The sequence below is a fragment of the Lynx canadensis genome, chromosome B2 (assembly GCF_007474595.2).
Source record: "Lynx canadensis isolate LIC74 chromosome B2, mLynCan4.pri.v2, whole genome shotgun sequence".
In the NCBI taxonomy this organism is placed as follows: Eukaryota; Metazoa; Chordata; class Mammalia; order Carnivora; family Felidae; genus Lynx; species Lynx canadensis.
The window spans coordinates 95,433,976-95,460,119 of NC_044307.1; the positions used below are offsets into that span (position 1 = coordinate 95,433,976).

The 26,144-nt window shown below is 40.8% G+C and overlaps 1 protein-coding gene across 2 annotated transcripts; it reads right to left on the reverse strand.

Annotated features, from left to right (window-relative positions):
* Window positions 1–3,070: 3,070 nt before the first annotated feature.
* POPDC3 (popeye domain containing 3) lies at window positions 3,071–21,547 on the reverse strand. 2 transcript variants are annotated; one of them, XM_030316039.1, is made up of 4 exons: window positions 21,471–21,547; window positions 6,059–6,795; window positions 4,894–5,002; window positions 3,071–3,881 (listed from the first exon to the last, which is right to left on the reverse strand). In XM_030316039.1, exons 2-4 carry the CDS (start codon window positions 6,541–6,543, stop codon window positions 3,600–3,602), a joined length of 876 nt encoding a protein of 291 aa, XP_030171899.1. In that variant the 5' UTR covers window positions 6,544–6,795; window positions 21,471–21,547; the 3' UTR covers window positions 3,071–3,599. The 2 variants fall into 2 exon arrangements, with proteins under 2 accessions (XP_030171899.1, XP_030171898.1); XM_030316038.1 differs by lacking the exon at window positions 21,471–21,547 and having other exon boundaries at window positions 6,059–8,359.
* Window positions 21,548–26,144: the final 4,597 nt, after the last annotated feature.

Here is a 26,144-nt window from a genome sequence, read left to right on the forward strand (position 1 = left end):
TACCAGTGATAAATGAATCAAAGGAATTTAAGGCTGGAAACAATTAGGCTGAGATTACAATGAGCCCAATTTTTAATAGAAATTAAAATTTAAATGCACTGTGATATTGCACTTCAGGGGTACTTTTTTTTTTTTTTTTTTATATCTCTGGCTTCTTCTTTCCATCTTTGCTGATCAGAGGATTTTGAGAGAGTAAAATGTGCTTGCTAGACTTTCCAAACCAAACATGTGGAGTATCTATATAGAGGTTACTCTAGAGTTTTTGGTATTTTGTTGTTGCTGACGTGAGAACAACAGAGTGTAAACCAAGATATTGGATTATAGGTTATCTGTTCCTACCAAGGAGGGCTGGTTCCAGCGTGACACACAAGTGTGAAGATGGTGAGGTTCATCTCTGTACCTCCTCTTTCAACATCCCTTTATCCTGTTCTGTTTGTATTCCTTTCTCCTCATCCTAAACATGGTTAGATTTCTGGATAACTCATTTGTAAATTCTTCTTCTCCCTTCACCAACACGATTTGAGCCAAAAATTTACATCCCATTTCTGTGTGGCTTTGTTCCCAGTGGACTTTCATGGTTAGATAGCATTCTGATAATCAACCCCTGCTAAATTATCTAGCTGGTACTAACTTAAGGTGTGGATTCTCCTTGGGGAGCTCTGGACTTTAATATCTGAGAGCCTTCAGTTGTACCTAGCAGAGGGTGGCTATTGTGTTTGCTTGTGTGATGGCTGCCCATGATGGCTGTGCATGTCTGGGAGGCAGAACCCCTCTGACTATTCTTTCAGCTCATGCTGAACTTAATGAGCTCAGTAGCTCATCCAGACTAATGATTCAGACCTTGTCACATCATCACACTTAAGGCAGATGCTAATGTACAGAAAAGTAATGTACTTTACATAACCCCAAATACTTCTTCCCTCACCCTCCTTGCTGACTTTGCTTCCTAGGTCACTGAGAACGTAGAAGTAATTATGAGAGAACTTTCACAAGCTCCCAGTACATCTCTCACTTGCCAGCAACTGTGCTCCCACTTATTTTCTGCCTGCTCTCCTTCCTAATGGTTGATTGTCCATGTTCCTATTTAAGGTCACTGGATCCTATTATCACTCACCTGTTCAAGGTCATCCCTCCAGCAATTTACCCCTCTTTTCTGGACCAGGCCCATCAGCTTACAAATATACTATTATTTCTCTTATGTTCAAAACAACAACAACAAAACGTCCTCTTTCTTGACCCCACTTCCTGCTCAGGAAGTTTCTACTTTCTGTCACATCAAAACAGCTTGAAAAGCTTACTTATACTTGCTCTTCCCACTTCTTGTCTCTCATTTCCCCTCAACCTACCTTAGTCGAGTGTTTGTTCCCAATCACTCCACTAAAATTGTTCCTGTCATGTTCACCAGTGACCTCCATGCTGCTCAACCCCGGGGTTTATTCTCAGCCTTCATATCACCTGACCTGTCAGCCACATTTGAGACAGTTCACTGCTCCCTTCTCCTTGAACACTTTCTTCACTTGGCTTCCAGGCCCCCAACGCTCCTGATTTTCTTCCTACCTCAGTAGCTGCTCCTTCTCGTGTCTTTTGCTGCTTCTTCCCCATATCCCTGTCCTCTGAACAATGGAGCACTCCAAGGAAAGGTCCTCCAACATTTTTTCTTCTGAATCTACACTTAGTCCCTTGGCCATCTCATCTACTTTCATGGCTTTAAATGTCATCTGTAGGTGACATACTCCCAAATCTTTATCTCTAGCCCAGACCTTTCTCTAGAACTCTAGACTCATCCAACTATTTATTCTACATCAGTGTCTCATAGTAGGCATCTGCGCTTAACTTTGATCTCCCCTTTCAAGTCCACTCTTGTCCCCCTTTCCCGCAGGCTAGTCTCACTAGGCTAGCCAATGTAATTCTATTGAATAGGGCAGATCACACCATGCTTCTAGTTAAAATTCCCCAGTGACTTCTGGTCACTTTCAGAATAAAAGTCAAAGTCCTTACTGTGACTTGCCCAATTACCTCTTTGCCTTCTCTCCCTAGTGCTCATTCCGCTGTAGCCATCCTGGCCATCTAGCTGCTCCTGCTCATGTTTAAGGGTCTCCTCATTTGCTCTTCTCTCTGTTTCCCGCCGATTGCTCATTCCCCAGATGTCTGCATGGATTGTTCCTCTGCTTTTTTTCAGGTCTTTGTTCAAACGTTACCTTCTCATTCAGGCCTTCTTTGACCATCCTATTAAAATTACAGTGCTCCTTCCCACCCACCTTCCCTAATTTATCTTTAGGACACTCTGACTCCAGCCTTTTCTGTTTTATTTTACTATCTGGTTCTCTCACCCCAAGAATGCAAGTTCTATGAGGGATGGAATCTCTGTTACTTGATACATCCCTAGTGCCAAGGTCAGCACCTAGAGCCATTGTAGGTGCTCAATACATATTTGTTAAATGCATGATGATTTATCTTTCTACCTAACAACATGGCCTGCACATGATGTCCAGAAAACGAGTTTTCCAAAGATAGGGATCAGATTTGTGACTGAGGATCTGTTAGCTCTCTTTACAATGCTGAAGGGACTGCTGTAAGGCAGACTCCCGTATAGTTTTCGTTGTTGTTGTTGTTTTTACTTTGAGAGAGAGAGGGAGAGAGAGCAGGGGAGAGGGGCAGAGGCAAAGAGAGGAGAGAACCTTAAGCAGGCTACATGCTCAGCTTGAGGTAGGGCTTGATCCCAAGATCCTGGAATCATGACCTGAATTGTCACAACCTGAGCCAAAATCAAGAGCCGGTCAACCGACTGAGCCTCTCATGTGCCCTGGCAGACTCCCATGTTTGTGTGGTGAACAGAGCATTCACTGTGAGTCCCTCACTATCCAGCCAAACCACTTACTCCTGCTCGTTCGGCTAAGCATGTGAAATTGAAATACCACAGAACGCTTTTACTATTTGTTCATGGGTATTCTTTTTAGTCGGTAATTATCATGCAGCTTTGTTTTTCATGAAATGCCTTTTGAAAAATATGTTATTGTAAAGACGAAGCTGATAGATTACTGCAGCAATAAAGTAGACTTCAAGATTGACATGTTATCATCTCTTGCATTTATTCTACTTTCCACTCATATTAAATACCTTTACATTTAAAATAAATAATTGCTGCCCACCACAAGACTACATCTTGCTTTCCTCAGAGGCTGTAGCAAAAAGTGAATTCTGGAAACACTGATGTGGACGGTGGCAACCTGCTCTCATGCTGAGAGCACTTTCTGGCTGCTTCTTGAGAAGCAGTGCCTAACTCAATAGGGCAAGACATAAGATTTGAATAAATCTGAGGAAATATTCGAGAACGCAAAATTTCATTTCCCAGTTCTGACACAGAAAAGGACAAACTTCCCGTAGTTATTCATCCCCCCCCCATTTATTCCAATAAGAAATACAGAGAAATTTGTAAACTTTATTCGCAACGCAAAAGTTGAGATGAATAAAGCAGCTGGCAGCGGCACCTTGCCTCAGAGTCTGAGTTATAAAAATACTGGTGAGCACAATTCACTGTATTTCATCTGGGGAATGATGAAGAGAGTCTTTTTATAATTAAAAAACTACACACTTCAAAGTCATTTATCACAATACGGTCTGGAGTTCCGGAAATGTTCTGTCAGGGGTGATTTGGGTAGTTTTGGACTTGACATTTGATAGAAGTTGGGTAACCGAATATCGTAGTGGTATGTTTTCCCTGTATATACTCTGTCATTCAAGGCATAGAGTTTATCTGCAATGTCACTTCCAATTAAAACTGAAAACAGGCGGGAGATGTAACGATGCTGAGCGAAGAGCAAATATAATTTCTTTCTCCTCCAAGACACATATCGACAATCAGTCTCTGCTGTGAGGGTCACCTACGAAAATGTAAGGCCACAGAGAAGATGAAGATTAGGAAGCAAGACAAGTTCTGCCACTTCTTTTTTGCCCCAGTTTTAAATAAATTTCACTGGCTGATTTTTTAGGTTAAAAAAGTTCACTGACCCACAATATATGGTAAAAACAGAGAAAAACTACTATATATATTTATACTACATATATATGTACATGTATATATGCACATATAATTTATAATGCAAACAATCACAATGTTGTGCCCGTTTCCAATTTAACTATTTTAAAACCTGCCTTTTACTAAAGTGAGAGCTACCTGATGTGAAAAACTAATAAAGTTGGCTAATGGTTAGAGAAGTATTTCCAAGTCAGCCCCCCAAACTGCAGACATTTAACTCTAATTGTTTCTGCAGTACAAAGCACAATGTGTTTACCTATTCTCCATATGTATATGATTTTATATTTGTATACACACATGTATGTTGCATGTATTAATCAATACACCATAATAGGTAGAATCCATTGAAATGATTACCTTTCAAAAGTACCAGACACAGTAGCAGAGTAGTGACAGTAAGGTTGCCACTTTTTTTCTCTTTTCTTTTTTGCTGGAGAATAACTGAAATCTATTAGCATTTAAAATTTTAAGCATCACTTACTCTGTAATAAGGGCAGACTTCTAAATTCTTGGTGTTTTTCTAAACCGTCAAAATGGCAGTGTTTACAGTCAAATCTCAATTAATCATATTTTAATCCCCATATATGCAGTTAAGCAGAAGAAAATTTAAGAATATCTATCATAGACTCCTTTCTGTCATACACAATGCCCATTCTTCTTCATGTCACTGGACCTGTACAGGGACGGTCATCAGCAAGGGTCAAACAGAACCGGGAAGTCGTGTACCCTGCAAAGTACATTCCAGAGTTGGGTATAAATTATTGCTCTGTCACCTGCTGTTTTGTTTGTTTGCCTGTTTTTAAACAAACGTTGTTTGGGAGAGGCAGTGTTCACTGTGGGGCCCAGTTATCCCTTACCTGAAAAATGCCTTCCTCTGTGGGTCTCAGGGAGTCCCACTCGGGAGAATCCAGGAACTGGAAGGGGAAAATGTAATGCAGAAATTCGCCGTCAACGGTCACTCGGATCCTACCCAAACACAAAGAACATCACTTATGAGAGAAGGAGAAAGCAAGCACATGATTGGGGGTAAGTGCAGAGTGCAGTATTTCAAATCTCTCATAACCTTTTTGGCTTTTAAAATTTCGTAGGATGAATCTTAAACTCATGCATGCTAGTAAGTGACAAAATCTGTAAGATTCATGGACTGATATTCCTCACACAGTTAGGATTCTGGAATATTGGTGAAATTCATCAGAAACTATATCACGGTGTACCTTGATGACATGGGCCCATCTGTGTGCATACGTTATACTTCCAGAAAAAGTTTCAATGCGCTCAGTCAGATTTTAAATTTAGTAGAACACTGAAGAACATAAAGGAGTACTACTGTAAATGCCTCTGTAAACTAAATGTTTACACTTCTTAAAGACATGAATCATCACATTATTGTTTCCTCCCCCAAACTTTGTTTTCAAAATTTACATACAAATATAAATATAATATATATGTGTATATATATATGTATGTATATATATACGTATATATACATACATATATATATATACACATATATATACACATATATATGTATGTATATATATATGTATATATATACATACATATATATGGTGCACCCCCTGCTTGTAAAAAGTGGACAATTCTAGAATTCTCCGAAAAACATCGATCATTATAAACCTTAAATGTTCTGTATTACCTAAAAGAGCACCCTATCAGAGACTATTTAAAGTACTTTGCATGCCAACATAAGTATTCTGTTCATTCAAGCTGGCATCATCCTCTTCCTGACCCTCTGTGATTACCTTGGAAACAAACAGCACATACAGACAAACCCATTTGTTCATCTTATTTCTAAGAAGAAATATTAAGGCTCTAGATTATATCCTGCTTCAAGTAAATAACAGCATGCACTCTAAATGCCTACGTATGTGTCATGGGGTTTCTCGTACCTCCCAGTGCCACATATTATCCTCTGTTGAGATGGAAAAGTGCAGCAGAAAGAAACACCAGCTAGTAACTAACAGAGGAAATAACTGAGATAGAGCAAGCAGCAAGAGTACAAACCTTCCCGAAACAAGAAGGGAGAGCTTATCAATGGAGGTTTTCCCCTGCATGGCGTAACAGTGTTCCTTTTCCAAAGTAACCACTTCAGAGCTCAGAGCAATTGTTCTGAAGACAGGCAAAGAGGTCCCCAGAGGCTGGAAAAGGGAGCTGTACAATAGCTGGAATTCGCGAGAAAAAGTTATGCTGCGAACTTGATAGGCAATGTGGACAAACTGCATGAAGCAGATGACGAACAGTACAAAATTCCAGGAAAATATGTCGGCTGCACAGACGTCGACCCAAGCCCAGACGGCAGAGCAGAGAAAACCCAAACCCAGCAAACTGAAGACGTAAAGGAGCCCAAAGAATCCACTGCCACCCATGAAACCTACTACAAATAAAATACTGGCGAGATGATAAATGGCTCCTTCGGCCTCTTCCTTCCAGGTGCTGCAGACTGGGTGCTCATCTATTAGGTTCTTCCATAAGCTTGAATTTCTTTCCATGGCGGTACTACTGTCTGGTTCACTTTGCCGTTGACGTTGAATGATATCGAAGCAAGTAATTAAGTCCCTCACTCTTCCATCATCAGAATTTCGCAAAGTCTTTAGAAAACCCACGAAAGCCTGGGCAATGGAGTTGTAGTGATTAAGGGTTTTGTGTGTATGGATCTTGAGAAACTAAAAATCCCATGCTAGCTTCTTTAAGTTCATTTGGGCTCCTGATTTAGATCTAGTCCAAAAATGTTTTGTGGTTTCCTGGACAAGAAAAAAGGAAGGATCTAATTACACAAAAATCGAGAGGTATATTTAATGAATCACCAGCATTCAAACTGACATCCTATTTTCTGTGAAGTTGGAATATTTTAAGCATGAATGCTGTCAAATGTTAAGTTTCTAGGATATAAAATTTATATATTTAGGGTTATGCTTAATAATAATAATAATAACAAATTATTTACAGAATTTTAGTATTTGTTAGAATTAGCTACCCACATATCTTCCTAGGAAACTAGGTGCTATAATCAACTAGTCTTCATAATAATAGCTCGGTGTACCTCAGAATCACTTATGACAGTGACTAAAAATACAGATTCTAGGCTGTTTCCAGGCATATTGAGTCAGAATCTCTGAGGGTGAGGCCTATGTGTTGGTATTTTGACAATGTCCCCCACATGATTTTGATGTATCAACCCATGGCATTTCATGGCCCACCCTTTGAGGGATAACTGTTTGACAATGTTATTTTCTCTTTACAAATGAAGAATTCAAGGCTCAGAGAGGTCAAGTAATTTATCCAGGTCACACAGTGGTTGGGGTAGAGCAGAACTTCAGCACATAAGCCTGTATGCTGGATCCAAACATATGGCCTCTCATGAAAGATATTTAAGTTGCGCACTGTAAGGAGCCCTGATAAAACAATAAACATAAGAAACACATGATTAGGTGTTGGATTTTAAGAGCATAATAGTAGACTATGAATATGTTTAATGAGTTAGATAAAAAATATTTGAGAAATGTAAATTCAGTTCTACTTTACTGTGTTAGAGCCTGTCTCAGGTCAAAGGTTGTGTCCATGTAACTAAATAAATATTAAAATTCCTGCTACTTACACATTTATTTACCAGATGGTCAAAAAATGTTACCGACTTGTTCCTCTGCGCATATATTCTCTACCCTTTGAGCCATATGGTAAGAATGCTAATGTGTGATCTGAGTCAGGAGGGATTTAACCAGGATGATGGAGCTGTAGGATGTGCATCATTTACCACCAGGTTTCTTAACAATAAATAGTTTCGGTGTGAAGCATCCATTAGATTGAATTTTTAAGTCATAATAACATTCAGAAGCCTTGAACTTGAGTGCTATATTTAGTGTTTTTATTTTGGGGCTAGATTATCTCCAGAACACCTGTTAATGAAGTATCAGATAGCACAGATCTTGTCTCGTAGGAAAAAACAAAACAAAACACATAGACGTGAAAATGACTTAGCTGAAGTAAAAAAGAGAAACGTAAGTATGATCACCAACAGGACTGGAGATAGAAATAAAGGAGCCACTGTTGTTGGTTTTTCATCTTGGACAGTGATTCTTTTCTCAGCAAATAACGACTTTAAGAACAGTGCCAGGTGAATCATTACAAAAAGAAAAACCAACAAAACAACAAACCTATAACTTACACTGTTATTTTTACTTAAGCTACTTTCCAAGGCACTTTAAACATCCTGTGGCCCCTAATTACTGCCTCCCCCTGTCACTCTGTGAGATGATGAGGTTCGGGGCAGACCAGCACCCTGAACATGTTTAATTTCTCCTCTTTAAACACAACACAAAATTATATATACTACTGGATATTCACAACAAAGAAAACAAATTTTTAAACACAACGAGCAGTGAGAACGGCAAAATACCAGACTGCAAATGTCAGTCTCCCTGCTGTTTTACTTTTAAAATGAGGGTGTTTTAAATTAATCAGTTCCTCAGGATACCAAACGTAGCCACTAAAGCCAATGTTAAAAAGCACTGCTGGCAGGGCTCTGAACTTCGGTTTGAACTTCCTTAAAAATTTATAATCCTCAACAAAAATGTTAAAATGATGCTAATAGAAAAAGGCCATGCAAAACCCTTGTGGCAATTCCGAAAGGAGCTTATGGGAATCTTGTGCCCTGAAGACCCTGACTTGGGGGGATAGATTGGGCCACCTGCATTCCAGGACCGTGACCCATTATGATCACAAGCACCGCGCTTCCGGCCCTTTCCAGTGGCTCCTGTTTCCGAAAGCTGCTACCAAACCATCCTCCTATCCTTGACACTGTATCGCTCAACTCAGAGTGCTGACTTGCCCTGATTAAATTACTCCACACCCAGCCTTTCTCCACATGGTGTTTTTATTCAGTCACCAACACAGATGTATTTTATTAGAAGAGAAAGAACTGACAGGGGCAGGTGACGGGCATGAGTGTTCCTCTGACATGTGCCAGCAGTACTATAGGAACGCCGAACATGATTCATCAACCAGCTGCCTGCTTGAAAGGCCTGGAGGCCTTAAGTCATGTTTTTGGGTAAATAAACGCCGAAATGCCAGAGGGGCAAGATGGATTTCTCAGGCAAAAAAAGCCCATCTTCCCTGCAAAAGAAGCTAGCGTACGGACATACAAAATGATGGAGGCAACATTAAGTGCAAATAAACACAGCAATTCCAACCTGCCACTTTTCTACTCTTTAAATCGTATGGCCCTGAGTTATAAAGGAATAAGGAAATTTAAAGGAAGGTACAAGGGTGCTACCTGAAATGTGACATAAGCTTGGTGCCAAATGATTAAGACTAGCTCAGAAATTGCACGTATCTGTTCAGAACTCGTACATTTATTATCTCATTGCATCACACTTGTTGCCATGAGAGAAGCAGAATCTAAATCATCATGCCCTGCTTACAAATGGAAAAAGCAGGCCACAGGATTGTCTGAGTAACTGGCTTCAGGCAAAAGAGGCAGTAAGTCACAGCAGCAAGGGAGAAGACCCTCTCCACTCAGCTCCCTGTGCTCTCCACCAGGAAGTGCAGCCTTTAAAGGCTGTGAACCTGACATGAATGTGTTGGGAGACAGTGGGATATTCCGTCAGGACGGGTTTGCCAGGAAAATAATAATTCTAACAGTGAATATTTAAGATCTTCCATATCCACTCGCACTGCTCAATCCATAATGTTTAGGGTAGAGCCAGGGAAATAGACATGGAAAGCCGCACATGAAATAATTTGCTCTATTATTCAACATTGACTGACCGCCTCTCCTAGACTCTGAAATTCTTAAGGGGCAAAGACAAATGGTTTTGTATTTCTGATTCCTGGCATGCAATGAATGTTGATTGAATATGCTGGTTTCAAGGTGCAAGGACTCTGCCTTCTCCGTTCCTACTCTCTATCCAATTTAATGAATGTTGTAACATCTTCTGCCACCCAGGGGAAAAGAAGCAGGGAATATTTCAACATCCAAGACAGTTCAGTACAGAATCACTAAGGAATTGGGACACTACTTATTTAAATGTCTGGCACAGCTCCAGATTCATAGGGGAATCCTTTCGTCTTCCTACAAATTGAGTTCCTTTAGAGCAGCTGAATACTTAATCTGATTAAAAACAACAACTCTCATAGCTAGTGGTATTGAGTTAGTGTTGGTTGCTAGGCAACTCAGAAGATAAAAATTCCATCAATATTCTACCAATTAATTGGAAGAGGTCCTAACTTTGGCATGTGTTTCATATGCAAAATCATAATTTACTTAAAGCTGGTTTTCTCTACTTCTCCTCAAGGAGGTACATTTACTCAGGACTTATGTGCCAGACATACTTAAAAACTATCTCATTTAATCTTCACAACAAGCCCATAAGAAAGGTATTATATCTCAATCTTACAGATGAGGAAATTAAGACTTAGAGAAGGTAAGCAAATTGTTCAAGGTCACACTGCTAATATTGGTACTAAAATTCCACCCAGTTCTGCCTGATTCTGAAGCTCACAGTCTAAACCACATTTATTATTCTGCTTCCACAGCACCAGGATTTAGAAAACACAGGCATTAGTTTCCTCCTTGCCACCTAGGTGAACCCAGGCATGTTTATTCATTAGTAAAACAGAGGTAATATCACCTATTCTGTCTACTCTGCCGGGTGCTAGAAGATTCAAATGAGAAAATCTATATTAAAACTTTGTGGCAAATTTTAAAATAATATAGACATGGAATCACTGTACTTGTTGCTTATATTTTACAGAGCTGAGCCATTCGCAGAATATAGTTTTTAAAAACTTTCTTTCACCCAGAGGATTACAATTGAAGACAGACATACAAATGTTACTTTTGGCTGCTACCCAACTTTACATTTTAAATTCTAAATTTACTCATTCCTGCAGGGGCGATCTCTTATTCTTCTCTATCTGTGTCCTGACCTCCTACTGCTGGTAGATGTAGTCCCATAACCAGCCCACCCTTGAGTCTTTACTCTCCCATGGCCAAGAAGCCAGTCTCTGGAAGCCAACAATAATCTTCTACCTATGATTAGTGTTCCGGGCTTCCCAGCAGGTATCCTTAAACCACTTACATCAGAATCACCTGGGTGGCCTGGTAGACTATCCCTTCCCTGGCCCCATGCCAGAATCACTGAGCTGGGAAGGATCCGGAAATACACCTTTCTAATAAGCTCCCAGTTGATTATTATGCACACTAAAGTTTATTCTACATTCTACCTTTATTCTACATTGTTCCTGAATGATTTCTGAATTATTCTTGCTTGTTTGCAGGACCTCAGCTTTGTTCATTCCTGGCTGTGCTTCTATGCTGATTACTCTGTGTGTTTTTGATCCCTCACTGTCTGCGCAGGGTGGTAGTCCTGGTGTTAGGGCACCATTCTGTGTCTAGTGTGTTCAGTTAGCATTATTACTTAAAAGAAAGGTTCTAGTCTTAGCTGTGCCCCTAAATAGCTGTGTGACTGTAATCTTTCTAGACCTGTTTCCTCATTGGTAAAATGAAAGAGTTGGACAAAATAATGTGAGGTCCCTTTTAGCTCTAAAACAACATGACTCTAGATGATAAGGAATGGGAGACTTTTTCTAGCATGAGTTAAAATACAGAGCTGAGTGGTAGAACTGAATTAAGACTGTAGATCTTAACACCAGGGTTGTGAGAGGGGCCCCACTCTCAAATTGCTTACTTAATTACTTACAGCCTGTGCTGGGGCCCAGGCACTGGCATTTTCTGATGTACAACCAGGGTGAAGAACTATCAAGGGGGTTGAGTGAGAGACACCAGAACATTCTGTGGAGCAAAGGATCTAATTTTAATTTGCTGTAAAGGCACATTTTCTCCTTCTGTGTTCTCATTTGCATGCTTTGCTCAGGTGAGGAGGCATTTTCCTTCCTCAGCACTCATCATTCCAAGAGGGCTCCAGGCTGGTGGATATTCTGCAGTAGCCTTTCCTTAACAGGGTGGCCTGAAGTGCACCTTCTAGCTCTGAATGTTTATGGCCTTTATTACCTGTCAGCATGGTTTCCATCACATGTTATATTGACCATGATATGTATTTCCTTTTTAAAGCATCATAATTTGTTTATTCTTTTAGTCGGGGTACATATTCAAGTAATTTTCTAAAAGAAGTGAACATAGTATTTTATTTTATTTATTTATTTATTTATTTATTTATTTATTTATTTATTTATTTATTTATTATGTATTTATTTATGTATGTATTTATGTATTATGTATTTTGAGGGAGAGTGTGTGCACGCTAGCACGGGCAGGAGAGGGGCAGAGGAAGAGGGAGAGAGAATCCTAAGCAGGCTGTGCGCTGACAAGGCACAGCTCGAACTCACAAACTGAGACAACGTGACCTAAGCTGAAATCAAGAGTTGGACGGACACTTAACTGGCTACCCAGACACCCCAAACGTTTTAAAATATCAGCTTTAATGTTTGGTTATTTTATGTGTGTGTGTGTGTGTGTGTGTGTGTATGTATGTGTATATACATATATATAGAAATATATATGGAATTTCCCTCTGTCTAGAACACAGCGAGTCCTCAATAAATGTTCATGGACTGATAAGGACAAAAAATGCTTGGGTATAAAAGCCGTGTTCGAAATACAGTTTTGGAACAAACAGGAAGCCCAGGTGAGATCTAACCAATACCTGAATCAATGATTTATTTGTTAGACTAGAAAGGAAAGCATATATTATACTATGAGGAAGAAGTGACAGGAAGAAGTGTTTCTATTGAGATAGAGGAACAAAGAAGGGTTGAAGACCCTTTGGAATTGTAAGAGATCCCAAAGTTCAGAAAGAAATTAGAGGAAAGGGGAACACAGTTTTATCTTCAAGTAACCTAATACTCTTGGTCTAGCAACATAGTTCACAGCAGAAGATAACGGGGAAGATGGAAGGATCTTTAGCAGTTACTATTATGCAGAACAATACTTAAGAAATACTGGGGTTGGCAAGATTATCTAGAAAGTGAGTGCAGAGAGAATTGAGAGTTGAAATTAAATGCCCATGATCAGAGGGTTTAGAACTCTAGAGGTGTGCTGTCCAATATGGTAGCTGTTAGCCACACGTGGCTGGTCTGAATTGAAATGTGTCATACACATGGATTTCAAAGCCTTAGAGCAAAGATAAAGAATATGTCATTAATAACTTTGATCTTGATTATATGCTGAAATGATAATGTTTTAGAAATGGTCGGTTAAATAAAACATCAAAGTTAATTTCGCCCTTGTCTTATTTTTCAATGTTGCTACTAGAAAATTTAATATTGTGGGATGCCTGTGTGGCTCAGTTGGTTAAGCATCCCACTATTGATTTTGGCTCATTTCACGATTTCATGGTTTGTGGGTATGAGACCCGCACTGGACTCTGTGCTGACAGCGTGGAGCCTGCTTGGGATTCTCTCTCCCTCTCTCTCTGCCCCTTTCCTGCTTGTGTGCATGCATTCTCTATCCCCATCTCTCAAAATAAGTAAACACACAAACAAATAAATAAATAAAATTTTTTAAAAAAGAAAATTTTAAATTACATATGTGGTTCGCATTATATTTCTCTTGGACAGTGCTGGTCTAGAGCCTCTCACGTAACAGAGAAAGGAAATGAAAAAGATTTGGCATGACACTGTGCAAACAGTGCATATGTATAATGTATAATATAAGTGCATAAATATGGAAGAATTATCTAAGATTAAGAACAGAATTGATATAAATGTAAATGATATTGGCTACAATATTCATATGCTACAGTCATCAGATGTTATCCATGGCATAGATATCACCATCTGGTTTCTGCCTACATAGGTGGCCAACCCCACTATAGCTCTTGGCCTCTTTATCCTACCAAGGAAGTCGCTACTTTTCCCTCTTGCCAAGCAATTATATCACAGTTTTATTTTTCACTGGAAATCTCAGACAGATAATCTCCTAAATTTCATAGTGGAGACTGAATTGTGGCCTTCTGGATTTCATAGGGTCCATACCAGCCTTTGCTTTCATATAACATATGAGTTTCTTCATGCACCATTAGGCTCCTTAGGCTAGAGTATGCCTTTGACCTTCCATACCAATGAGAGGTTGGCTTTTCTTGAGACTTGAGAAAATTAGAAAACATGCCTACAGTCTATGCTGGACTTCTCTGTTTCTCACGTCTTATCTAAAGTCCACTGATTAACTCCATCTGCGTCTGATTTCTCACTTTATCACATAGGCAGAATTGTAAGATGGCGCTCAAGATTCCTATCTCATTGGTGCACACATGCTATAATCCTTTATCCTTGAGTGTGGCAGAACCTATGAATGAGATGGGACAGATGCTTTCTTGATTAGATAACATGATACAGTAAATGATGCTGGAATAGTCACCTGTGATTATATTAAGTTACATAAGACTGTAGAACTGGAGAGGGACTGAAAATTAGAGATACATGTTCCTACTGGCCTGGAAGAAAGCAAACACCATGTTGTGAACTGCTTATGGGAGCAACAAGACAAGGGATGGTTGGCAGGCTCTGTAAGCTGAAAGAAGTCCCCAACTAACAGTTACCAAGAAAATGGGTATGTCAGTCTTACAACTGCAAGGGGCTTAATTCTGCCAACCATCTGAAAAGCTTGGAAGAGGACCCCAGACTCTAAAGGGAAGTGCAGTGTGCCTGAAACCCGGGTTGTAGGCTTTCAATGCCCTGAGCAGAGGATCCAGTTCAGCCATGCCTGGACTCCTGATCCACAAAACCTGTGTGATATTGAGCGCCCAGGGTAGCTCAGCTGGTTAAGCATCCGACTTTGGCTCAGGTCATGATCTTGAAGTTTGTGGGTTCGAGCCCTGCATCAGGCTCTGTGCTGACAGCTCAGAGCCTGGAGCCTACTTTGGATTCTGTCTCCCTCTCTCTGCCCCTCTCCCACTCGCACTGTCTCTCTCTCTGTCTCAAAAATAACATTAAAAAAATTAAAAAACAATAAAATAAAATCTAAAAAAAAATCCAACCCAAACTGTGTGATAATGGATTTGTGGTGTTTTCAGCCGCTAGTTTGTGGTACTTTGTTACAAAACAGTAGAAAACAAAACAAAACAAAACACACACACACACACACACACACACACACAATTATGAGTACTCACTATGCACAAGGCTTTTCATTAATCTAATAATCTACATTTTAGATGGAGTTGGAATACAGATCAACGGAGCAGAAGACACTCAATCCTGGCTAGATTTAAGTCTGGACAATCAGAGAAGAACAGTAATACTTTTAAAGAATAGGGTGTGGAAAACAAGACACTGAGAGATGCCCTGGGAATTACATTTATTCACTGTGGTTCCCAGGACTATATTATAGGTTCTCCCTTCATGGAATCAGATAGCCCCAACACTATAAAGCCTCTGGTCACATGGGCAATTTCCAGAATCATTATGTCATTCGTTCACAACCTCTAGAATTCCTGGAATACCACGTTTCCTTGGGTGACTTCCAGCTTCGCCAGTTCTTGGTCAACTTGAGCCATACATATGGACTTGATGTCTACAGACAGGGCAAATACTTGAGGTCTCAGACACATCTGGAGAGTCACACTCAAAAGACAGACTACACTCAGACAGCTCTGTAATTCTTCTAATTGTGTGACTCCGCCAAGTTCAGAGGAGTTGAGCAATGGGAAATTAATGCAGTATCTAGTTGCCATCTTCTTTAACCTCATTTACTGCTATTACTACTACTATCACCAGCATCTAACAGTTAACCGAACACTTACTATGTGCCAGACACATTTCTAAGAATTTTAAAATATTATGAATATTATAATTTAAAATATTAAAATATTTAAAATATTAAAATATTATGAATATTATGAATTCCCACGACTTTTTGAAGTGTACAGCTTTATTATTCCCATTTTACTGATGAGAAAACTGAGGTACAGGGAAGTGAAGTAAGTTGCCTAAGGATACACAAGTGATGCAGCTCAGATTCACTCCCAGGCAGACAGATGCAAATAACGCAACCATTTGCCCTTTTAGCCACTGTGACACACTGCTTCATGTACAGTTTGGAGTCTAAGTATCTGGACTTACTGGAACAAATCAAACATTCTTGGTTTCTCCCTTCTGTTCTAGATTCAATGAACTTACATATCTTCTTAAGAAATTACAATTTTTGAGCAACACAGATGGATGGGAAGGTGGGTCCTATGTTGAATCACTGTGTCCTATAACTGTTGATTTGAAGAAACAACAGTAAACCGATTCTTCTCACGTATGTCATTTGGTCCCTTGTAATAAACAATCCCCGAGGCGCCTGGGTGGCTCCGTCAGTTAAGCATCCGACTCTTGATATCAGCTCAGGTCATGATTTCTTGGTTTGTGAGATCAAGCCCTGCACCGAGATCTGTGCTGACAGGACACAGCCTGCTTGGGATTCTCTCTCCCCTCTCTCTCTGCCCCTCCCCCCACTCTCACACACACGCTCTGTTTCTCAGAATAAACATTAGAACAACAACAACAACAACAACAACAATCTCCATGCTCTGCTTCAAGCTCTTCTGACTTCTCCACAGGCTAGAAATGGCACGAGCAGGCCATCCCTTTCTGAGCAGCTGCTACCAAGTCAGGCAGAAGTTCACCGGAGATTCCTGATGAAAACACAAGACAAGCCGGACCCATCGATCCATGAAACAGTCTCCCCTTGATATGAATCAAAGGTAGACACTTCCCCTTCCCTTTCTTCCAAGTGACTTATATGCAACAAATGAACTCACTTTTCTTATGTTTATTTAGCTCAGGTCCTCATGTTTCTTCCTGGCAAACATGCCTATCAAGTTCATGTGACCCAGCTAAATGGCTATGGTCATTTTTTTCTGGCTAAATAAGCAGGTGGACCACACACCAGGGTCAGTGATGTTTGAAACCAAACCACCCAGTACTAGTGCGAAAAGGAGCACGTGTGCAGGGTATGGTGATTTCCTTTCAAGGTGTTTACATGGAGACAGGAGCTTTCTCTTTGACTGTGGGAGACTGTTCCCTGTTTGGTCCTGAATCCACATGCTCCTCAATCTTTCCATTTCTTCTCTTTCTTTCAGCCTTGTTATTGGCTTTGTAATACTTGAAGTTATTCCAACCATAGAGGTTTCTCTTTTTGCAGCACTGCCTGTGGATAAGCAATGTGGATTATTCCCTTATTTCTGCTGCTCAGGAAATACACAAATTCTCTTGATTCTTTCAGAATGTTTGATTATTTCAAGTTTCTCTTCAATATTGAAACTTTCCTTTTGCATGCACTATTTGACATTATGAATCAAGAGGCTTAGACATTCTTGGTATGCTAAAGGAGTGGTTTTTTTTTTTGTTTTTTTGTTTTAATTTTTTTTAACGTTTATTCATTTTTGAGAGATAGAGACAGAGTGCGAGTGCGGGAGGGGCAGAGAGAGAGGGAGACACAGAATCCGAAGCAGGCTCCAGGCTCTGAACGGTCAGCACCGGGCCCGACGCGGGGCTCAAACCCACAAACTGTGAGATCATGACCTGAGCCGAAGTCAGATGCTTAACCAACTGAGCCACCCAGGCGCCCCAAGGAATGTGTTTTTATACAGAAAAGTTCACAGGTGCAAAGGAATAGCAAAACACAGGATAATGTGTGGTGAACCAAGGTAGCTGGTAGATGTTTCAGGTATATGTGTATTTGTGTTTTGTGTACTCCTACCTAGCTTAGGTCAACTGGCTATAGCTTAATGCGTCCACCTGGTATTCTGGCTGAGTAAATGATGCATGAGCAAGCACAAAATGTGTGCTATACTCACATTGTTCCCTGTGATTTCAATTGCATTGGCATTGATGCTTATTTTCAAAACAAACATAATTGTGTTATCAACTTTCAAATGGCCAGGAAAATATTAGGAATATGCAATAATTCAATAAATCCCTGCCCTCCCGGAGCTTGCATTTTAGTGAAATTCAAATATTGCTACAATTTAAGCCTAAATTATGAGATCTATCTTAAATAGCTAAAAATATCTCTGATATGCAAATAAACTTAGGCTACTTAAAACTCATTTAAAGTCAGTTGTTGCATACTAAATTTTTAAATAAATACTGTACTACATTTTAGGAGATCGTCTAAGTCTTAAAAATCAAATGCAAACAAGCTTGTTTTTTAGAATATCCACCAAAGATTGAAAACAAACAAACAGGCAAACAAACCCTAGAACACTGTTATGTGTCCCTGGAGTAGCATGTAACACATTAATACATATGTATTAATTAATACATGATCGATATCCTTGTATTTGTATAAATGAAAATAAAGACATAGAACCATCTTAATGTCAAAGATGATGATTTCTGGATGGTGGGATACTACTTTACTTTTGTCTTTGTATATATCTGGATTGTCTTCATTCTTTATAATAATTTCATAAAACAATAAGGTGATTTTGTATTAATTTGAAAATTTTTAAATGCAAAAATCCTGAATAATTAAAACCCAGGAACCCAACAACCAGAAGTAAAAAACATCACTGTCTTTTAACAAATCTTTTTTATAATAAAAAAAATTTCACAAAAAACTGAAGATCACCATGACTATTCTCAGGTACCATTCTCCATCCACTCACTCCTTATATATAATTGTGTTTACCCTTCCAGTCCATGCAAAATAATTTTAAAATTGCAATTTAAAATGAAATGCAAGATTAGAAATGTATTTTATGTGTTTTTTCCCAGATCCATACTTAAATTTTTTTTCTGATGAATAATTTTAAACATATATAAAAACAGAGAAAATACTATATAATAAATCTCAATACACCCATTACTCAGATTCAACAATTATCAAGATTTTGCTACAGAGTTTTTGAAATTAAAAGCAAAAATTGTAACTACTGTTTCATACTATAGTTTGCTCAGTCCATAAACACAACACCTACTAAGGGAGACAGGGAAAATGACGATTAATTGTGCTCATACTATGTGCCAGGCACTAGGTCTTCCATTTACTGACCCTTTAAGGAGTCACAAAAACTGTGCAACTTTAGTAGTTTTATCAGCATTGCTGGGAGTGAAAAATGAGGCTCAGAGCAATGAAGATTTTTGCATAGGCTCAACCAGTTGATTGTCTTTCTAGAACCCATTTCATAGTGTGTGTAAGAGTCACCAGAGATTATGGGGCGCCTGGGTGGCGCAGTCGGTTAAGCGTCCGACTTCAGCCAGGTCACGATCTCGCGGTCCGTGAGTTCGCGCCCCGCGTCAGGCTCTGGGCTGATGGCTTGGAGCCTGGAGCCTGTTTCCGATTCTGTGTCTCCCTCTCTCTCTGCCCCTCCCCCATTCATGTTCTGTCTCTCTCTGTCCCAAAAATAAGTAAACGTTGAAAAAAAAAATTAAAAAAAAAAAAAAAGAGTCACCAGAGATTATGATTCTGTTGAAGAACACAAAATGAGAATATCTCACTTTGGGTCTGTGTGAATCAATCCCTGTATTCTTTGGGTTGGAGGAGGATCCAGCATTGATGCAGGGGCTTTAAGTCAGCAACTTTTGGTTTTTTATTTAATTTTTAAAAATACCTGTTAAAACTTACTTTAAGACATTTTCCTATAGCTACTTAGATAAAAGAAACATTTCCCCTTTTCCTTTAAAAAGTCAAATTAGTGATTCAATATACTCTTGTAAACTCTTACTCTCTATAGCTCATAATCACTGTTGACCAACAACCACAATTGGGAAAAACGATTTCAACTGCAATTTGCAGGCTTGCAGATCTATCATGGAGATTTCCAAAGCAGTTTTGAAACTTCTTGCCTGCCATGTTGCTTACGTGTTGTTACGCTCATACATTACAGCAAACACTTCATAACCATCTCAACCATTCTTGAGCTTGACTATTTTAAGATAAGCAGATGTGAATGCTCCAGTGGGTCAATGCTATTAGTCAGTCTTGCCATAAGAAGCATAAGAGTTTGGTTTTCCATGACACATTTTTATTTAATGGCATAGAATGTCACCATTTAGAAGCACAGGATGCACAATGATTCAGCTATTTTGAGACACTGTGGAGACTGCAGAAACTCAAGTATCCAGTGCCTCCCAGTTTATGTGTATAAAATTTTAGGACAGAAAACTGTCTTACTCTAGATTGCGACTTGTATTTGTATCCTAAACTCTCCAGTTTTGAGGGAAGGAAGCCTTAAAGATCATCTGGGATCAGCCAGACCTCTTCATTTCGCACATGTGGAAAGAGAGCCAATTTCTGTTTTATTTATGTCTTCTTTCACGTAGTCCTTGTTTGGTTTTCTTTTGCCACAAAGAACAATGCCAAGTTACTGTAGTGTACTGTCACACAAGGGACATGAGCATGCACCAGTCCCTGGTAACAGAAAAGAAAACAGCCACCACCAAACCTTAATATAAGCAGAGACCAAGAATTTTTCAAGGCTGCCATAAGATGCAATTTCTCTGTCCAAGCTTACAAATTCAAAATACCTAACTACAAGAGTTAGAATAAAAAGTCCGGACGGGAGACTTCCCATTCTTGCCGCTGACTAAATAAAATCAAATTATGTTCAAAAGTGGGCTTCTAATTCTACTTTTCCATTTATTATTCACATGTAGAACTTTTTCACTTTTTGCAAATGTCTTCTGGCTAAAACAAAAAAAAAAAAAAATTTTTTTTTTTTTTTTTGGCCATAGTCCCATTACTGTGCCTTTAATCTTTTTCTAAAATACAGACCCTCAAAATGTATTATACCTCTGTAAACGACCTTGGTGGTGGGGTAATTTAGTGGTTTTGTTACCCCCTCCTTTTTTTTTTTTTTTTTTTTTTTTTTTTGCAAGGAGAATCCCCAAATAGAGAAAACAGGTCAGCGTGACCTTTGATGAGGCAGCTTTCCAGTGTTCCCAATTCAGTGTGAAAACACTGACCCTAGTCGGGCCCTTTGCAGACGAGGGACAGGAACTCCCTACCGCTGCACGACTTCCCCAAGGTGAAGCCTCGGATCCCCTTGGACCAGCTTTTCTCCCTCGGAAATGCGGTCTCTTTCCTTGGGCTCCAAGGTGCCTGGGGCAAGAGTGGGACCAACAGAAGATCCGGGGGAGAGACTCGCCCCCAGGGCAGACGACAGGAGTTCCCAGCGGCCGGCGCGCGCGGAGCCCACAGCAGCGGACCCTCAGCCGGCGGAGCTGCGAGCGGCGCCGCCCGAACTCCCGGGCTCGAATTGGCTTGAGCGGGGCCGGGAGCGGAGGGGCGGCGCGGAACACAGCACGGCGAAGCAAAAGCGCTCCCGGGGGTCGGCGGCCACACAGCCCACACCCCGGGGCGGGGCCGGGGTGGAAGCCGCGCCAGCAAAGTTGCAGCGAAGCGCGAAAGGTGCGATGGTGCGGACAGCTCCCGGGAGGCGGCAGCCGACGCGCCCGTGGCTCCCCTCCTTACCTTTCCTTCCCCGGCCCTGCGCCGAGCTCCGGCCTTGCGCCCTCAGAAGTTTCCCAGCCGAGCACGCTGGGCCCGGCTGGCCGGCGCCGAAGCCCCGAGCGCCCGGCTGGCGCGCTCCTCGCCGCCCACCCGGCCGCCGCGCTCCTCGCCGCCCACCCGGCCGCCGCCGCCGCCCGCTCCGCGCCGGGACGCACAGTGACCGCAGCCCATTCCGGTGCGGCGCGGCGGCGCGGGCGGGGGCCGGGCACGGGCGCGCGCCCCGGGGCGCATGGGGAGGGCGGGGGCGGCCGCGGCCGGCGCGCTGGGGCCGGGGCGCCCGAGCTTCCCGGGAGCAGACGGCGCGGCCACCAGCTTGTAGGACTGCCGATAAACCGGGCGGCCGCTGCGGACCAAAGTTTGCAAAGACGGGTTTCCCCAAGTGGACACTGATCACGGTTAGAAAATAAGCCTAGCATTCGCTGTTCTACTAGGCAGAGAGCGTTGGAATTGATGACTGGGATGAAAAGCAACTCTTTGTGTGCCCTCTCCTTTCCGCACGCCTCACCCCCCACACCACAAACAAGATGAGATAAATGACCACAGTGGAGATGGAAATTTGGGGTGTATAGGACAAAGAAAGGTTAATTTCTTTTTTTAGAGTTAAGTTTATTTTGGGGCGCCTGGGTTAAGCTTCGCACTTGGGCTCAGGTCATGATCTCACGCACTCAGGTGATGATCTCACGGGTTTGTGGGTTCGTGCCCTGCATCAGGCTGTGTACTGACAGCTCAGAGCCTGGAGCCTGCTTCAGATTCTGTGTCTCCCTCTCTCTCTCTGCGCCCTCCCTGCTGTGAGCTCTCTCTCTCTCTGTCTCTCTCAAAAGTAAATAACATCAAAAAAAATTTTTTAAATAAAAAATAAAATTAAGTTTATTTTGAGAGAGAGATTGTAAGTTGAAGAGGGCCAGAGAGAGAGGGCAAGCCACAATCCTGAGCAGGCTCTATGCTATCACATGTCAGGGCAGAGCCCAACCCTCATCTGACTGAGCCACCCAGGAGCTAGGGAAGGTTAGCTTCTTGATTCAAATCAGTGGGCTTCTCAAAAAAAGCAAATGGGTGAAAAGCATAGACAACCATAGAAGGAACAATTTAAAAATACAAATGATTTTTTAAAAAAGTTCAAATTAGTATTAAACCAAATGCATGCAATTTAAGGCAAAGCTCAAATGTTATTTTTCCTCCTATGAAATTAGTGAAGTTTTGTTTTGTGTCGGTGATCAAACGATAGGGTGGTCCGTGAGGGGCCAGCCAAACACATAACTTGCATAGGGATTTCTGGTCCCTTCTCTCGGCACCCTCACTTGCCCTTCGTATAACCACAATGGGGACAGTCATTCCAGAAACAAACATTTGCTGAATAATCAATGTCTCTTTCTGTCCCCAGAATAACTGCAAAAGTAGTTAATATAAACTGTAAAATTAACCTCCTTTGTGCTGAAACTGAGGGTAAAAAAAAAAGCCATATTCCTACACACTATACATAGTTAGAAAGCAGTCCACTGCTATGTCTTTGCTCTTACCTTCATTCTAGAGATTTACTCAGAAATGTTGAAATAATAGTTGGAACTGAATCTAGTCCAAGATTTCAAATATGTTTTTTTTTTAATTTTTTTTCAACGTTTTTTATTTATTTTTGGGACAGAGAGAGACAGAGCATGAACGGGGGAGGGGCAGAGAGAGAGGGAGACACAGAATCGGAAACAGGCTCCAGGCTCCGAGCCATCAGCCCAGAGCCTGACGCGGGGCGCGAACTCACGGACCGCGAGATCGTGACCTGGCTGAAGTCGGACGCTTAACCGACTGCGCCACCCAGGCGCCCCTCAAATATGTTTATATATTTGAAATATGGCCAGGGAAGTGAGAAGGTCACACGTTTTGATACCAGATGTACTCTGGGCTTAGACTTCACTTCTTATTTAGTGTTGCACATCACATTTTTTAAGGATTATGTTCGATTTAAAAACTCAGAAGCAGCAAGGATGTGCTTGTATGACAGATGCTACGGTGGCCCCATGATTCCCGCACCTAATGGTTTCACACCTTTGTGGGATCCCCTCCTTTTGAGTGCAGTTGGGACCTGTGACTCACTTGTAAACAATAACTATAGCACAGGTGATGGATGTCACTCCTGTGACTCATTTACGTTACAAAAGACTCTCAGTAGAGACTGCCATCTCTGGCTTGATGAAATAAGTGGCCTTGTTGGGGAAGTCCATGTAGCAGGAACTGTAAGTGGCCTTTAGGAGCTAAAAGCAGCCTCCAGCCAATAGCCAGCAAGAAGTCAGGGCCTTCAGTTCTACAAACACTAAGAAATGAATTCTGTCAACCATCTAAGTAACCTTGTAAATAGAATCTTCCCCAGTCAAGCCTCCAGATGTGAGCGCAGACCAGAGGACACCTTAACTGTGGCTTTGTGAAACCCTAAGCAGAGGATCCAGTTAAGTCGTGCCTGGACTCCTGACCCACCAAAATTGTGAGTTAATAAATGTGTGCTATTTTAAGCCATTCAGTTTGTGGTAACTAGTACAGCTTATATGTGTTGTTTAGATATTCAGCATGTTAGTACACATGGTATTGTGCCTTCCTTGGAAAATTTTGTGTTAAATATTGCTGCTCTTTTGCATCCTGATTTTTCTGTTTATTATTCCTTCACATACATATCCCTGCCTGGATCTTCATTGCAGAGTCTCTCTGAAACAAAAACTCCAATGAAATGATATCCTATAGATCAAGCACAGGTCTAGGGCTCCCTAGGATTTCCAGCTGCATTTTTTTTTATTTTAAAAATTTTAATTTAGCGTTTATTTATTTTTGAGAAAGAGAGAGACAGAGAACGAGCAGTGGAGGAACAGAGGGACAGGGAGACACAGAATCCAAAGCAGGCTCCAGGCCCTGAGCTGTCAGCACAGAGCCCGATGCAGGGCTTGAACCCACAAACCATGAGATCATGACCTGAGCTGAAGTAGGTTGCTTACCTGACTGAGCCACCCAGGTGCCCCTTTCCAGCTGCATTCCTACTTCAGAAATTATGTGTCCACAATCTATAGGTTTCATCCCTTCAGGTCCTTTGGGATATTCTCTTGGCTAAGCCTCTGAGGCTGGACAGAACCACAGTCAACTGAGCTCATGCAACTCAGAGTTGCAACAGCAGTGTGAGGAATACTGTGATAAAGAAATTAGGAGCAGATTAAGTACTGAACCAGGATTCATTTAATCCACTTACTCTGGGAAAGCTTTAATATGAAGCTTCCAGAGTCTTCCTCTTTCCTCCTCCTTGACCTCAAATTGTTCCTCTTCTAAACCTCAGTCCCTGAAATTTGTGCATTTGCTTGTGAATTGCCCCTGCGTCCAGATGTGAATCCAGCCTGGCTTGTTCACCAGCCCTGCTTCTTCCTTCCTCCTTCCCTCCCTCCTTCCTTCATTCCTTTCATCTTTCCTGCCTTCTTTCTTCCATGATTCTTTCATTTTTTAATCCCCGTATAATTGTGCATAGTTCTCTTTCTCTATATCCTCTATATTCCTTATTTGCTTTTTATTTTATGAATCTTTCATTATACAAGTAATACATTAATAGAACATCATATACTAATGTATATTGTGTGGCATCAAACTACGTTTGTCAGCTCTCTTTCTCAGACAAAGTAATCGGAGCTTGTTTTTCCTTTCCTACATAATCATTCTTTAAAACTACTGCATGATTTTATCATATTATTAGTACATCACAATGTATCTATCCCCTTAACAATGTTTACCTTGTTGCTATTATAAGCAAATAATGTGTGCATGATTCCTTGGTCACATGAGTGATGATCTGCCCAAGGTAGATACCAGAAGTGGAATTCTGAGTACGATCATTTTATGTTTTAATTTCTTGTATTGAGGTATAATTGGCATATAACATGATGCTACTTTCAGATGTACAGCACAACGATTTGATATTTGTTTATTTTGTGAAATGATCATCACAATAACTATAGTTAACATCATCACCATACACAGTTACAGAATTTTTTCTTAGGATGAGAACTTTTAAGCTTTACGGTCTTAACTTTCAAATATGCAATAAAGTGTTATTAACTGCAGTCACCATGCTATAAATTACTATGTCCATTCTAATTTTATTAACTACTGACAAATTATCCTCCAGTGTGGCCCCGGCAGCTTATACTCCTACCAACTATGTCGGAGAGAGCTCCTTTGTCCATTTTCTTTTCTGCACAGCCCCGCTGACACTTGATATTACCCGACTTAAAGATTTTTGCTCTGGCTCTCCTATTTCTTTTCTCCTCTCTATTTTCTCATCCTTTTCTTCCTCCTCCTTCTTTTCTTTCTTTCTTTCCCTCTCTCATTTTCCCCGGCTCTTGTTCTCTCTCTCTCTCTTTTGCTCTTTTGTTTCCTCTCTCTTTTTAAAAGTTTTATAAATTTAATTTGTAAACTCATTTATTACTTAATGAAGATCATGAAAAGATGTGTCCGCAAATGTTCATTTACAAAGTCATTGTCAAAGGCTGCAGCATATTCTGTTTCACTGTGCCACCATACTCTGTTTTAGTTGGGGTAAAGTACCCATTACATAAAATTAACCATTTTAAAGTGTACAATTCAGTGGCACTTAGCACCCTTACAATGGTATACAAC